We start from the raw sequence: 16476 nt of genomic DNA on the forward strand, positions 1-16476 counted from the left end.
TTCTGACGACTCTGAGCAGTCCTCATTCGATCCCGAATCTGAGTCACAATGTCAGCTGTCTGCTGCACGATATCAGGACCAAATAAAATCCTCTCACCAACCTCATCCCAATGCACAGGAGATCTGCATCTCCTCCCGTACAATGCTGCATAAGGAGCCATGCCTATAGACGATTGAAAACCGTTGTTATAGGTAAACTCCACTAATGGCAGTCTAGTCTCCCACGAGCCCTGAAAGTCGATGACACAAGCTCTCAGTAGATCCTCGAGAACCTGGATCACTCTCTCAGACTGACCATCTGTCTGGGGATGGAACGCTGTACTGAACAAAAGTCTAGTCCCCAATGCAGTGTGCAAACTCTTCCAAAACACAGACATAAATCTCGGATCTCTGTCTGATACTATCAACACTGGTATGCCATGCAGTCTAACAATCTCCTTTATGTAAAGCTCTGCATACTGTGTCAACGAGTAAGTAGTCCTCACCGGTAAGAAATGAGCTGACTTGGTGAGTCTATCCATGATCACCCAAATAGCTGTGCAACCTCTGGCACTCCTCGGTAAACCAACTACAAAGTCCATCGTAATGTTCTCCCATTTCCATTCCGGAATAGGAAGAGGTCTAAGAAGTCCTGCTGGACGCTGATGCCCAAACTTGACCTGCTGAAAAGTCAAGCACTCTGACACAACTCTCCCGATGTCTCTCTTCATCCCGGGCCACCAATACAATAGCTGCAAATCTCGGTACATCTTCGTACTTCCGGGGTGAATGGAGTACGGAGATGTGTGAGCCTCTGCTAGAATCTCAGCTCTCAACTGATCAACGTTCGGTACCCACATCCTACCACGGTACTGAACAATGCCATCCACAACTATATACAGAAGACCACCCTTGGCCTCATCTCTCTGTCTCCAACGCTGCAACTCCTCATCTGTAGACTATCCCTCTCTGATCCGATCCCGTAGAATCGGCTGCACCATCAACACTGACAAGCTCGGTGCATGACCACTTGAGTAAAACTCCAAATCAAACCTCTGAATGTCACTCTGCAGTGGTAACTGCACTGACAAACACAATACCACTGACGACTTCCAACTCAAAGCATCGGCCACTACATTAGCTTTACCCGGATGGTAGCTAATGTCACAGTCGTAATCCTTAACCAACTCCAACCATCTCCGTTGCCTCATGTTCAACTTCTTCTGAGTGAAGAAGTACTTGAGGCTCTTGTGATCAGTGAAAATCTTGCACTTCTCGCCATACAGATAGTGCCTCCAGATTTTCAAAGCGAAGACCACTGCTGCTAACTCCAAGTCATGTGTTGGGTAGTTCTGCTCATGAATCTTCAACTTTCTCTACGCATAAGCAATAACCTTACCTCACTGCATAAGTACTGCGCCTAAACCTAGCTTAGACGCGTCGGTGTACACCACTAACTCTTCGTGTGGTACTGTCATCGCTAAAACCGGTGCAGTATTGAGTGCTTCCTTCAGCTGATCGAAGATCCTCTGACATTCTAAACTCCAAATAAACTCCGCGTTCTTCTTGGTTAAGGAAGTCAAGGGTACTGCAATAGAGGAAAAACCCTTGATGAACTTCCTATAATATCCTGCCAAACCCAAGAAACTGCGAATCTCCGAAGCATTCCTCGGAATACCCCATTTTTGCACTGCCTCAACCTTCGACTGATCCAGTGCAATCCCATCTCTCGAAATAATGTGGCCAATAAATGCCACCTGATCGAGCCAAAACTCGCACTTGCTGAACTTGGCATACAGACGATGCTCCCTCAAAGTCTGCAAGGCTGTCTGTAGATGCTGCCTATGCTCCTCAACGCTCCTAGAGTAGATCAAGATATCATCAATGAAGACTATGATGAACTGATCAATATACGGCTGAAAAACCCGGTTCATGAGATCCATGAAAACCGCTGGAGCATTGGTCATCCCAAATGGCATTACTAAGAACTCGTAATGCCCATAACGTGTCCGAAAAGCAGTCTTGGACACATCTGCATCTCTAACTCGCAGCTGATGATAACCAGATCGCAGGTCGATCTTGGAGAACACTGAAGCTCCCTGTAACTGATCAAATAGGTCCTCTATTCTCGGCAGTGGGTACTTATTCTTCACTGTGACCCTGTTGAGCTCTCGATAATCGATGCACAGTCTCATACTGCCATCCTTCTTCTTCACAAATAATACTGGAGCTCCCCATGGAGAAAAGCTAGGACGAACAAAGCCTTTCTCTAATAACTCCTGTATCTGCTCCTTCAACTCTTTCATCTCGGTAGGAGCAAGTCTGTATGGTGCCTTAGAGATAGGCATGGTGTCTGGCACTAAGTCGATGCTGAACTCCACATCTCTCACTGGTGGAATTCCTGCAACATCCTCCGGAAAGCCGTTCGAAAAGTCACGAACCACCTCTATCTCTGATAATGATCTGCTAGATGGTCCTGAGGCCGTGACAATACTTGCTAGAAAACCTTGGCAACCCCGTTTCAATAGCTTCCTCGCGTGAATAAGAGATATCACCTGAGGAATATCACTGCTCTGAGATGCATGGAAGGTAAATGGGTCACCTTCTAATGGTTTCACTGACACTGATCTCTGACGAAAGTCAATCGAAGCTCCATTGACTGTCAACCAGTCCATACCCAATATGAAATCAAATCCACTCAACGGCAAAACCACCACATTTGCGCGAATGGAGTGCCCCTGAAGCTCCAACTCCAGTTCTCGAATGACACTAGAGGTAGAAATAATCTGTCCTGACGGCATAGTGACATCATAACCACTGTCAACAATCTCAGGTGTGATGCCTATCCGTCTGATAAACTCCAGGGAGATAAACGAATGCGTAGCCCCTGAATCTAGCAACGCAAAAGTGGAGTTGCCTCCAACTAGAATTCTCCCTGCACGCAGAAGAATCCCAACAATTTCATATCACTACTAAACTTTCCCCCAAAGATGAACTAATAACCCTTAATTCTAATCACAAGTAAAACATGCTTCTTATTCTAACATGCAGATAGGTAACCCAAATAACAACAATTCGACAAGAAAAATGAAATTCTTAACCAAAGGAAGAAATTATAAAATACTAGAGGTAAGATATACCGGTGATCAAGGAGGTATCTGGGTCTGCCTCCTCTGCCTGCATAACGAACACTCTACCAGTGGTGTTCTTCTTCCTCGGGCAATTAGCTATATGGTGCCCTGGCTCTCTACAATGGAAACAAACTCCTGCTTCCAGAAGACAAGGTCCCGAATGCATCTTCTGACACTTTGGGCAAGTAGGAAAACCTCCAGTATTAGGGGGCCCGCCCCTCGGCTGCTGTGGCCTCTGCTGCTGGTTCGGGCCCTTAGACGGCCCAGTATACTGCTTCTTCGTAGGAGGCTGCGAAGATGGTCGCTGAAATCCAGACTGAATCTGTCTCTTCCCCTGCTGCTCTCGCTGTATCTCTCTCCTACCCTCCTCTGACCTCAATGCTCTACTAACTGCCGCCTCATATGTAGCGACGTCCATCATACGTACGTCATGCTTGATATCCGCCTTCAGTCCCTCCACAAACTGCCTCATCTTCTCCGGTGGACTGTCTGAAATCAGAGGCACAAAATGACAGCCCCTCTCGAACTGTCTCACATACTCAACCACTGACTTGTCCCCCTGTCGGAGACTCATAAACTTCCGGATCATGCGACTGCGCACATCCTCAGTGAAACACTTGGCGTAGAAGATACGCCTAAACTACGCTCAAGTCAATGTAGGAAGATGTACTCCCCTGGCAGCACCCTACCACGAAAGAGCTGCATTTTCCTTTATCATATAAGTCATACAGTTCACCCTTTCGGCGTCAGTAATCCCCATGTATGCAAAGATGGACTCCAAAGAGCGAATCCACCCCTCAGCCACCAATGGATCGGTGGTACCAGTGAACTCCTTCGGTCCCTTCTTCTGGAACCGCTTAGCTACGTCCTCCTCGTGGGACAGTCTAGGACGTGCAGCCTGCTGCTCCAACAGAGCAGTAATCCCTGCCATCATATTAGCATTGGCCTGCTCTAATGCTGCAAGCGGATCCTGGGGTGGAGGTGGAGATCCCCCACGTCTGTTCACAGGTCTCGGAGGCATTCTGCACCGCCACATATTTCTTTACATAAGTCGCCATGCATAACTAAGTGTTTTAACATTAATGCTAACTTAAATTCTTAAAAGTAAATCATGTTATAAACACTTAAAACTTACAGACCGGTAGCGTGGATTTCTGAGTTCGCATAGCAATAATGACCCCTCCAAGGACCGTGCTTTGATACCAACTGGAACGACCCTAACTCTCTAAATGTAAATAAATATGCGGAAAATTTTTTTTTTATATACTTACTAAGTAAAAATATGTACATATATGCACAAAATAAGTAGTTTTTTTAAAAATAAATAACTTGAATAAAATAATGCAACAATTCGAAACTTTAATATTTCATAAATTAAATATCTGAGTCATGCATTTAATATAATACTGACAAAAGCAAAATAAATTAAAGTTTACCTGCATTGAAAATATTTAAATAAAAACATACAATAGTGTCAATTACTGAATATAAATAAAAATGTATAACATGATAAAATATTCGAAACATGCATATAGACTCAGACAACGGTCACGGGGTCACTGCATGTCCGCTCATAGGTCCTCGCCGCCTGTGGGTATTACATCCTTTTCTATGTACTCACCTACACCATATCAGTGTAGTGAGCCTAGAGGCCCAACATGCTAACATAACAAGGGTTTCAAATAATTTAAATCACTTTAATACTAATACATAACATATACATGAATGAGCATGCTTAAAAATATCATGAACATAACATAAACTTAAATTAAACTTGAATATCATAATAATACATAAACATTGTTGAGCAAAGTATTTTCTAACATCGAGAGGTCGTATCCATAGTGTAACCATACATACATTAAATACTGATCAGCGTGGTAAACCAACGTACGTGGCGGTGATGAATCACCTCTTAAATTGGCAGTAAACTGCCCTTCAATAGTTCATATATGGGGACGAATCCCCCTTAAATTGTCACACTACTTCAACTTCCAACATAAAAATTATTTTCTTTTGCTCAACCTTAAAACATTAAATCATGCATAAAAATTATTTCATGAATGCATGTACTTAAATAAAATGTGTGTCCTTCATATATATTTAATTTAATTTCATACTAACATATAAATATTAAAAATAACTTCCATGCATAAAAATAATTAAATATATATTCAGGACACATGCAATTTCTCATGGGTTGTACTGAACTGCTGGTTCATTAAAATACTTAAGCCCATTAACACATTTCTAAGCCCAATAAAATTTCCTGGCCCAATAACACTCTAATCTGGCCCAATGGGCCCAAAAGCCCAAAGACTGGCCCAATAATTTTTCCATGGGCTCTGAAGCCCATAAAAATTAGTGGACTAACTTAAATTAATTATTTAGACCCACTAAGAAAATTAAATATAGCCCATTAATTTAATTAAACTAATTAGCCCAATTAAACACTTAAACTTATTAATTAACTTCAAAATAAAATACCTGAGCCCAACTAACTTAACCCGGACCCGGACCCAACTAACATAACCCATGACCCACTGACTTGATTTGGACCACCAACCCGACCCGGAAATCCACCTGGAACCCTAACCCGATCGCCCCCTACTCTCGTTTCTGCTGCGGCCGTGAGCAGCAGCCACTCCTTGGCTGCTGCCGGCCTGCTCCAGCCGCCCTGGTCGAAGCGCCGCCGCCCAGACGTAGCCTACGTCTGGGCGGTTCGAACTTAGCCACTAACCCAGCCCCATGCACCCTAGAACCCTTAGCGAACCCTTCTTCCCGTAACCCTAGTCTTTGTCTCCCATGGAAGCCGTCTGAATATTGTGGTTTCCTAGGCTCGTTTGGCTCGAACCACTCGAGCCATTCGAGTCCAGGCCACCCCCACACCGCCTAGGAACCCTGACCAGCAGCCTAGACACAACCATGGAGGAAAACATGAGCATGAACAACCAAACAAAACAAGAACCATGCGCCTTCAATCATAAAAACGAACCCTTTTTTTGAAAACTTTGAAATTTCGATGCATACACAATACACACACTATAATATCTGATATAGTACGAAAAATAGAGAAGAAAATCATGCCTTGCACCGTTGAATGGAAAGAAGGAGATGTATATGACGATATCGGGACGACGGGGCGATGACAACCAACTTGGAGCTTGGAAAACCGTTCAACAATGGAGGCTTGGAGCTAAAACCGACTGAAGAAGATGAAGGAGAGGTGGGGTTGGCGGCTGGGAGCTTTAAGCGTAGGATTTTGGGGTAGGTTTAGGGTAATTAGAATAAAATAAGGTTTAGGATAATTAAAATATTAATAAGGGTTTTAAATATGAAATATATAACTTAAAAGCTCTAAATAATATTTAAAATCTGATAACTTTAATAAAATCCCGAAATATATAATTAAGGGAATTTTAAAGATAGTAAAAAGTCATTATTTTGGCTTATTTTGAATAAAAATGGACTCCTAAAAGTATATAAAATTAAATACTGATAATTTTGAGGAAATAAAACTCAAAAAAATATTTTTGGGCTCTAAAAATGCTCATGAAATAAATTGGATAGAAATTTGTCATCTCGTCCGTCCACGATCCCGTCTACGCGATAAAATGATTTAAATGCCAAAAATCATAAAAATCTCAAATTATGGATTAAATGCTTGAAAATAAATATTAAAACTTGCACAATTAATTCACATAATAATTTAACCCATAAATCTAAAATTTTAAATAAATAAATTTCCTAATTATGCATGCGAATTTACGTATTAAAAATACCGGGTGTTACAATAGCTTCCCATTTTACTTACACAATATCCTCTCCTCTCTCATTTTAGCTCGGTTTTAGGGCTTTTTAGGTGTCCTATTGAAGGGTCGGGGGTGGTAGAGCACTACAGGGATAGTAGCGGAGCTGTGCCTAAGTTTTGAGGCAGTCGCCATCAGCGGGCTGACGACGGACGTAGGTATAATAACATTGGATCCCTATAGAGATTAGATAGTATGTAATAGCTTAGTTAAAGCTTTTAGAGTATTTTTGAGACCTCGATTCTAAACATCTAATCTCGGATTAAACAATAATTAAGCATACAAGAATCCAAGATAAAAGCAATAAAAGAAATTTTTATTTTTTTTGAAATGAACAGTGTCTCGCTCGATCTGTAGAACTTAACCGATCGAGCGAGCAAGTTTTGAAAACTTTCTGCCCGGCTGAAACACCAGCCCCGCTCGATAACGATAGAGTTCAACCAATCGAGTAGGCAAGCAATTTACAAAACAGAGAACAGACTGCAGCTGCCTTGCTCGATCGGTTAAACTCTACCGATCGAGCGGCCAGCTCTGAACAAGAATTTCCAGAATTATATAATGCATGCATTCCTCCATTCAACAATCTCAACATGCATACTCAATCAAAAACGACATTCAAATAGAATACAAGGTAGTTCTAGAGTTATACATTATTCAAACCAGTAGAACATGCATCGGTTCTAGATTACAATCCGAATACAAAACAAGTTCGAATTACAATTCGACTTCTAAAAACACCAAGTCCTCACTTCTATCAACTCAACCATCTAGCCATGTGATCTCTGACTCGGTCCTGCCCCACCTGTTTCCCAGAACACATACAAAGACAAGACAACAGCCGGATAATCCGGTTAGAATAATATTTCCACTATAAGCAACAAACATGAAATATCAATTAATATATCAAATTATGATATACAATTTTTAACAAAGCAATTCAAGAGGAATCTAAAATGAAGTGCATGTATTTAAAGTCAAGGATTATAAATTTTGGATAATCAAAAGTGTGAGACCTCGATTCTAAACATCTAAACAAGGATTAAACTAACAAGCAACAACAAGAGGCCATGGCATGAAGCCACAAAAGTTTTTTTTTTTTAAACGAGACGACCGCGCGCCCGCACTGGACCACGTGCGCCCGCGCCCGAGCCTCGCCTAAAACAAGAGCTCCCGCGTGCTAAAAGCGCGCGCCCGTGCCTTCCCCTCGCTCCAAAATGCCAATCCACCAAAATGACACAAAACCAAACCTAAACACATGCATTTAAAATATCCGACAAGACAATAACAATACATGAAGAGTCTAGTGATGAAATACATTCGTTTTGATAGTACATGCATTGATTCTCACTTACAATACAAAATACAATAAGTTCAAATACTTAAAATGCTCGCAAAACATAAACTGATTGTCATGTTGATTCGACTTCTAAACCGAGTCTCACTTCTATCCCTTGAACTCGACGCTAACTAGGTCTTCGCTGACTTGAACCTGGCCCACCTGTTGCCAAGTACGCATACAAAACAAAGCAACAACCGGATAACTCCGGTGAGAATGATATTCCCAGTAAAAGCAACATAACATACAAACAATTAATATGACAACAACATGCTTTCAAGACAACAACATATTCAATGTTAATACGAATGAAATGCATGTCTTTAAAATCGGGATATCAACTCTGATAAACAAGGGATTGCTGATATGCTTTTGGGATCCCGAGGATGAGATCACGTAACGACTCACCGACTCTCCCAATCGAGGCAGTGCCACGTATCCCAATCCCCTAAACTTTGGTGCGACTATGAGGAGTATGCTGACACTAGGTGAACTTCTACAACCCAGGCCACTCGCAAGATAGCCCCCAAACGTCTAAATAAAAAGGGTAGTTTTGCCCGACAAATCAAAGGTTTGGCTCAAGATGAATGCATAAGAAAACATAAAACATTAAGCCATATAATAAAAGCTCGAACAACGAAATACATGCTCCATATTCTAGAACAAGTATTGATGCAAGTATGTGATTTTAAGGGAAAACTCAAGAACCAACTGTCCCGAGTATGCTATCCCGCTAAACGATGATTGCTTTTACCTTTCGATACGATTAGCTCCGACTCTGGATAAGCTAGAATAAAAGGTTATATCAGAAACTATACAACCTAACAACGACAATGACTCAAGGTAATCTCTTTACCATTCTTCGTCCAATCTCTTAAACGATCGACATCTGCTAACTCTGGACTCAAAAACTTCAAACGAATCTGTTCAGAGACAATAAATTATCAACAACGACGACCAACTCAAAATCCAAAGCTCTACGATTCAAACGGTTCAAAATCTCAAAACTTAAACCTGTGGCATAACGGCTATATACTGAACAAACCGTAAACGCAGACATCAGTACAGCATTGCAAACAACTCAATTCAATGCTAATACAACAATAAAAATTCAAATCCTTCAAATCTCAAAACTCAATTTTCGAAATAATCTTCCAAAAATCATAACAATTAAGAACGTCGCTCTATTTCAAAACTGACTGAGAATAAACAATAAGAACTCGTTTAATAACAACATAACTGAAACTCAATCGATTCTAACAAAATCCAAAAATAGAAGTCTATCTGATCGAAGAAAAACATACGATAGAACGAAGCTCTCGCTGCAGTGATCGCTAAACTGCCTTCAAAAATAAATTCCAATGGACGGATCGAGCTCGGAAGAAATCTGAGATCTCGAAGGAGCTTTGGGGCTCCTCTAATGGTGGAGCATTGTTTGGAGGGGATGAAGGAGGTGAGAAAAGACTAAGTCAACATTTCCATGTGTAGATAATATATAAAATCAATTATTTGCGTTTTAGTCACTAAAAATTCCAAAAATTGAAAAATAGACCCTGATAAAAATCAAGTCGACTCTCGACTTCTGCAAACTCTGATTATCTCAAATAAACTCAATTAAGATAAAATCGGGGCGTTACAATTCTCCCCCTCTAAGAAGATATTTCGTCCTCGAAATCAATAAGAATCACAACTCATGAGATAGAATAAAGAACAAAAGATAGTAAGAAGAACTCACGTCATCCGAATAACTCAGGAAAACGTTGTCTCATGTCAGATTCTGTCTCCCAAGTCGCTTCCTCAACCACGTGACGGCTCCACTGCACTTTCACCAAAGGAATCAACTTGGTTCTTAGCTTCTTTTCCTTCCGATCAAGGATCTGAATTGGTCGCTCAAAGTAGCTTAGAGTCTTGTCAAGCTCGGCTTTGTCAGGCTGAAGAATATGAGAAGGATCTGGATGATACTTCCGCAACATAGAGACATGAAAAACATCATGAATACCAGATAAAGACAGAGGAAGTGAAATCCTGTAGGCAAGATTGCATAACTTCTCGAGAATCTCGTACGGTCCGATGAATCTCGGAGATAACTTCCCTCTCTATCCAAATTTAATAGTGCCTCTAAAAGGAGAAATTTTCAGGAAGAATCAGTCTTCCTGATCGAAACTCAGAGGTCTACGTCTGATATTTGCATACTTTGCCTGTCTATCCTGAGCTGACTTCATTCTCGATTGAATGATCTTTACTTGCTCTGCCATATCTCGAAGCATATCCGGTCCCAAATCAGGTGACTCGAACACATCGTCCCAAAACAAAGGAGATCGGCACTTCTTATCATACAAAGCCTCAAAAGGCGTCATGCCGATACTCGCTTGGTAGCTGTTGTTGTAAGAAAACTCGACAAGGGGCAAGAATACTGCCAACTAGTGCCAATGATGTGATGGTATTTTCCTATGTTTGATTGAGTTAATTTGTGATGATTATGTGTATTTTGATTGGTTAACTTCATGTTATAGTTCCTAATCATTGTATGTGATTTGATATAGGAAAAGAGAAGAAATGGAGCTAAAGATGGAAGGAAAGAGCAAGATAAAAGAAGAATTACGAAGCATCAATGGTAAGAAAATCATTTTTGATTTTAGATAATTCCAAATCCAATCTTCACCATTCCGATTGAATTTCAAGATGTTTTGAAGCAGGTGTCCACATTTCAGCTCAATCCGACGGATAGATCTCCGGATATGAATTTTTCAAAATCGTTGCTTGCTGGAAAAAAAGTTACTCGCTCGATCCGCAAAGTTTAACCGATCGATCGGGAGCAGAAATAAAAGCTGTACAGAAAGTTGGAATAATTTGCTTGCTCGATCCGCAAAGTTTATCCGATCGATCGGTGCCGAGAAATTTGAAAACAGTAGGATTGGAAAAAGACTCTCGCTCGATCGGTCAATCTTTATCGATCGAGCGAGACGGGTTGTTCGGGAAAAAATCTGTAATTTAGGAATTTTTATTTTTAAGGACTCTAGCCTTAAATAAAATATATATCTCAAATTTTAGAGTCTTATAAGCATTCTTAATGAGGCGTGACAGCTAGAAGGCAGAGAACTCTCTTGGCGGCTATGTTTCTTCTCTCTTTTCTTAGATTAAATTTTCTTTCATGAATTTTTCTGTAGAATTCATGAATATTGTGGGCTAAGTTTTAGTACTTGGTTGAGGAAGACGAACCCTTGAGTTTTTTTATTTGTGAGATTCAGTTTTCTATTGTGTAATTCCAAATTGCGTATCAAAAGTTGTTTTGGATTGATTGCCATGCTTGTATGTAAGATTTTAGGATTGATCACCATAGGATTTTGCTATACAATCTATTGCTAAATTAGAATTCAAATCCATAATTTTTTGAATCATCTAATTTTTAAAGCAATTATGATGAATATTTTCTGCTGTTGAATTTATTAAATCATAGAACAACAACTGACTAGATCAAATACAATCGGTGGTATTTGTGTTTTCTAGATTCATCAGTTTTACTCATTTGAATGTTGCCGTGGATTTAAATCTAATCTTTGGTATTGGGTTAATTTATGGGGTAAGGGTTAACTTAGAGCGCTGGTGTCTACTTAACTAAAATTAAGGTGAAACAGGAATTAAATTTCCAATAATAAATATTCAATGTGAATTAATTATTTTTAGGGAATCGATGATTGAATGAATAATTTCAAGGGTGTATTCGACCTATACCAAGTCTAGTTAGTTTATTGATCTTTCTTATTTTAATTCTTGCATAGTAGTTAGTAAAATCTCAAAAATCCCCTTTTCTTATTTTCAGTATTTTAAGAACACTATTTAAGTTTCACTTTTCTCGTGGGAACAATCCCTACTCACACTACTGCATATTTTGTGTTGTCTAGATCAAATACAATCGTGATTAATATTTTCTGCTGTTGAATTTATTAAATCGTAGAACAACAACTGACTAGATCAAATACAATCGCTGGTATTTGTGTTGTCTAGATTCATCAGTTTTACTCATTTGAATGTTGTCGTGGATTTAAATCTAATCTTTGGTATTGGGTTAATTTATGGGGTAAGGGTTAACTTAAAACGCTGGTGTCTAGTTAACTAAAATTAAGGTGAAACAGGAATTAAATTTCCAATAATAAATATTCAATGTGAATTAATTATTTTTAGGGAATCGATGATCGAATGAATAATTTCAAGGGTGTATTCAACCGATACCAAGTCTCGTTAGTTTATTGATCTTTCTTATTTTAATTCTTGCATAGTACTTAGTAAAATCTCAAAAATCCCCTTTTCTTATTTTCAGTATTTTAAGAACACTATTTAAGTTTCACTTTTTTCGTGGGAACGATCCCTACTCACACTACTGCATATTTTGTTATCCGATTTGAGTTGGGAAATTTGGGCGTGACACGACTTAGCGCTACCAAATTTTGGCGTTGTTGCCGGGGACGGTGTTTAATTTAATTTTGTTCTTGTTTTTATTTTTATTTCTATTTTTCCCCTGTGCTACTCTGGTTTGTTCATCCTTTCAGGTGACTCTTCAGAAGAAGAATTTCCATACGATCCGGAGATAGACAGGACTTTCCATCGTCGGCAGAAAAAAGCTCGTAAGATACAAGAAGAAGACAAATGTGTGTTTGAGGATTTTAGAGGAGCAATGGCTGACAACGCCAATCTGAGTTTGAGACAACTTGGAACCCCCGATCTGAACCATCAGCCCCTATGCATTACTTTTCCTACTTTAGAAGCTAATGCTACTTTTGAGTTAAAATTTGGGCTAATTCACTTATTACCTTCATTCCATGGTCTTGCAGGTGAGGATCCGCACAAGCACTTAATGGAATTCCATGTAGTGTGCACAAGCATGAAACCACATGGAGTAAAAGAGGACAAAATACAGCTGAGAGCCTTTCCTTTTTCTTTAAAAAATGCTGCTAAGGATTGGCTATACTACCTACCTCCTGGATCCATTACCACCTGGACAGAGATGAAGAGGATCTTCTTAGAGAAGTACTTTCCAGCTTCAAGAGCAGAAAATATCAGAAAAGAGATCTATGGGATAAAGAAATTTGCAGGGGAATCACTTCACGAGTATTGGGAGCGGTTCAAGAAGCTTTGTGCTAGCTGTCCGCAGCACCAGATAAGTGAAAATTTATTAATTCAATACTGCTATAAAGGTTTATTGTCTCATGATAGGAATATGCTAGATGCTATTAGTGCAGGTGTTTTTGTGGACAAAACCCCAGTTCAAGCAAGGAATTTAATCGAGAATATGGCTGCTAATTCTCAACAATTTGGCACCAACAGGAGTGATCCAGCACCCAGAAGGAACAATGAGGTAAATTTTTCTTCCCTTAAACAACAAATGATTGATCTGATGTCTCTTGTGCGTCAAATGGCTGTAGGGAATGGACAAAATATGAAGGTTTGTGGAATTTGCACTGCAAGGGGACATGCAACTGACATGTGTCCCACACTTCAAGATGGATCTACTGAACAAGTCAATGCAGCTGGAGGATTTCCAGGACCACCACAATGGAATTATGACCCTTACTCGGACACGTATAATTCAGGTTGGAGGGATCATCCGAACCTCAGATATGGAAACCTTCCAGTGAATCAGCCTGCACCTCATGTGCAGCCAAGTAATCAAGCTTACGGGCCACCGTATCCTCCACAGCCACAACGTCCTCAAGTTCCAATGCCTGGTGAGTTTCTAGAAAACATTGTTAAGGATCTTGCTACTAATACTGTAACTTTTCAAGAGGAAACTCGAGCAAGTATCCAACAGTTGAACACTCAAATGGGGCAGTTGGCAACCGCAGTCAACAGGTTGGAGGCACTGAATTCTAACAGCTTACCATCACAGACAGTGGTAAATCTGAGGGAGAATGTGAGTGCAATCACCTTGAGGAGTGGAAAGGAGTTGAAGGTTAATGAAGAAGTGGTTAATGAACCAGTATAGAACAAAGATGAGCAGGAATCCAATGTAGAGGAGGATGAAACAGTTCAAATGGACGCACCAAAAGGTAAGTTCCCTCCTTTTTTTGAGGATAAACCTGTAGCCCCTTTTCCCTTAGCATTGAAAGAGTTTAGGAAGGATGAAGGAATTAAGGGGTTGTATGAAGTTTTTCGTAGATGTGAGGTAAATATTTCTTTATTAGATGATATCAAACAAGTACCTCTCTATTCTAAATTTTTAAAAGAATTGTGCACTACGAAAAGGAAACAAAAATTGAAGGGGTGTCAGAAAGTTGAATTGTGAGCACATGTTTCTGTTGTGATACAAAGAATGGTACCCACAAAATGCAAGGACCCAGGTATGTTTTCTATTCCTTGTAAAATAGGAGATGTTCAGCTTGACACGGCCATGCTAGATTTAGGAGCATCGATTAATGTCATGTCATACTCTGTATATGCTTCATTAAAACTATCATCCTGGCTTGAAACTGCAATGGTTATTCAAATGGCTGATAAATCTACTATTTTTCCTAGAGGAGTGATAGAGGATGTTCTTGTGCAAGTTGGTAAATTGGTTTTTCCTACTGATTTCTATGTGCTTGATATTAAAAATAATGATTTGAATGGCCCAACTTTGCTCGGGAGACCATTTTTGAAAACTTCAAAGTCTATCATAGATGTTGATAATGGTACTCTCACTATGGAATTTGATGAGGAAATTGCTAAGTTTAATATTTTTGATACCTTGAAAAATCCTAGTTGTGAATTGCTGTAGTAACCCGTATCCAGAATTAATGATTAATGGTAATTAATCAAGTAATCATGTTTAGATTAAGTAAAACATGATTAAGAAAACTACAGATGAATTAACAGAGTCCGCGAATGAATCCAGAGCACTCGAATTAGTGGGAAAGGTTCGGGAGGATCGGACGATCCGAACTAGGCTTGGAGGATCCGAACGTGAACGGAGCCAAGGATAGGATGCCCAAAAATTTTGGACGACCCGAAGTCCCACCGGACGATCCGAACATAAATAGGGACACGTGTGTTCATATCATCGGATGGCTGACGTCACGAGTGACGTAATATTGAGTTCGGACGATCCGAAGAGCCATTCGGACCATCGGAACAGTGTATTGGACAGGTGAATGGTTGCATGCGATTGGATTGACATGTGGCTGTGACCAGACGGTCCGAAGTCAGGATCGGACGGCCCGAACTTGTTCTATAAATATGAGGTCCGATCTCCTCATTCGTGCAAATTCCGAAATCCTCTCCTTCGCCCAGTGGCTCTATTTTAGGGCTTTGGGTACTCTTATTTTAGAGTTGGAGTAGGAAATATATTCTAGCATAGTCAGACAGTGTCTGACATAGTAGCAGAGTAGTGATCGTGTAGCGGATCCGTGCTCGAGTCTGTGGAGCTACAACAGGGGTGTGCCCCTAGTTGCGGGATAGTCGCCATCAGTGGGTTGACGACGGATGCAGGTATAGATATGGTCTCCTTAAATTATTTAGGAGTATGAAATATCTTAGTTAAGGTTTTTTGAGCTTAATTAATGATGCATGGGTATTTTCATAGTAGAGCTGATGATAGGCTTGGAACCTAGAGTGGAACTGCTAGGAACTGCCTGTAGAAAGGTACGTAAGTACTGACTGAGATAGCCAGCGGGTTTTGCATGCTTATATGTTGCATTTGTGTGTCATATTATTATGCAGCATGTGCATATCATATTGTTCCTGTCCATCTTTTGAGATGAGTCATGTAGGGCCGCTCATCCCTGTTCAGACGGTTGATGTCGAGCGCCCCGCGACCGACGGGCTAGCCGGCACTGGCATCTGGAAGACACGGTCTACGTCCGTTACGAATGAGCAGTGTATGCAGGGTTTGCTCCCCGGGTTGTACCACTCATGTCCTCGGTGCCATTACTGAGCAGTTGTATACAGTTATCCCCGATATGGATACCCTGTCATGTGCATGCATCATATTTGTATGTTTTACCTGTGCTTTCGTATTGAGCTTAGAGTTCACGTTCAGTCTTTTCTGTGTATCTGGACACCCATTCGACGGGGCAGGTGTAGGTGCAGGATTGAGCACCAGGAGCTTGGAGTAGCCAGTGACCAGTGAAGAAAACAGGATTAGCTGTAGGTTTTTTCCCTTTAGGCTTATTAATTCGATTTGGATGTATAATCGAATTTGTTTAACCTGTTGTATTCTGCCGGTCTGCTTTTATTTAAGTCTTCCGCA

At 40.4% G+C, this 16476-nt stretch overlaps 1 protein-coding gene across 1 annotated transcript; it reads left to right on the forward strand.

Moving 5' to 3' along the window:
• The first annotated feature begins 13470 nt into the window (after positions 1 to 13470).
• LOC140889425 (uncharacterized) lies at positions 13471 to 15006 on the forward strand. The gene is made up of 4 exons (XM_073297139.1): positions 13471 to 14202; positions 14251 to 14415; positions 14562 to 14590; positions 14766 to 15006. Exons 1-4 carry the CDS (start codon positions 13471 to 13473, stop codon positions 15004 to 15006), a joined length of 1167 nt encoding a protein of 388 aa, XP_073153240.1.
• The last annotated feature ends 1470 nt before the right edge of the window (positions 15007 to 16476 follow it).

The sequence above is a fragment of the Henckelia pumila genome, chromosome 3, assembly GCF_033568475.1.
Source record: "Henckelia pumila isolate YLH828 chromosome 3, ASM3356847v2, whole genome shotgun sequence".
Classification (NCBI taxonomy): Eukaryota; Viridiplantae; Streptophyta; class Magnoliopsida; order Lamiales; family Gesneriaceae; genus Henckelia; species Henckelia pumila.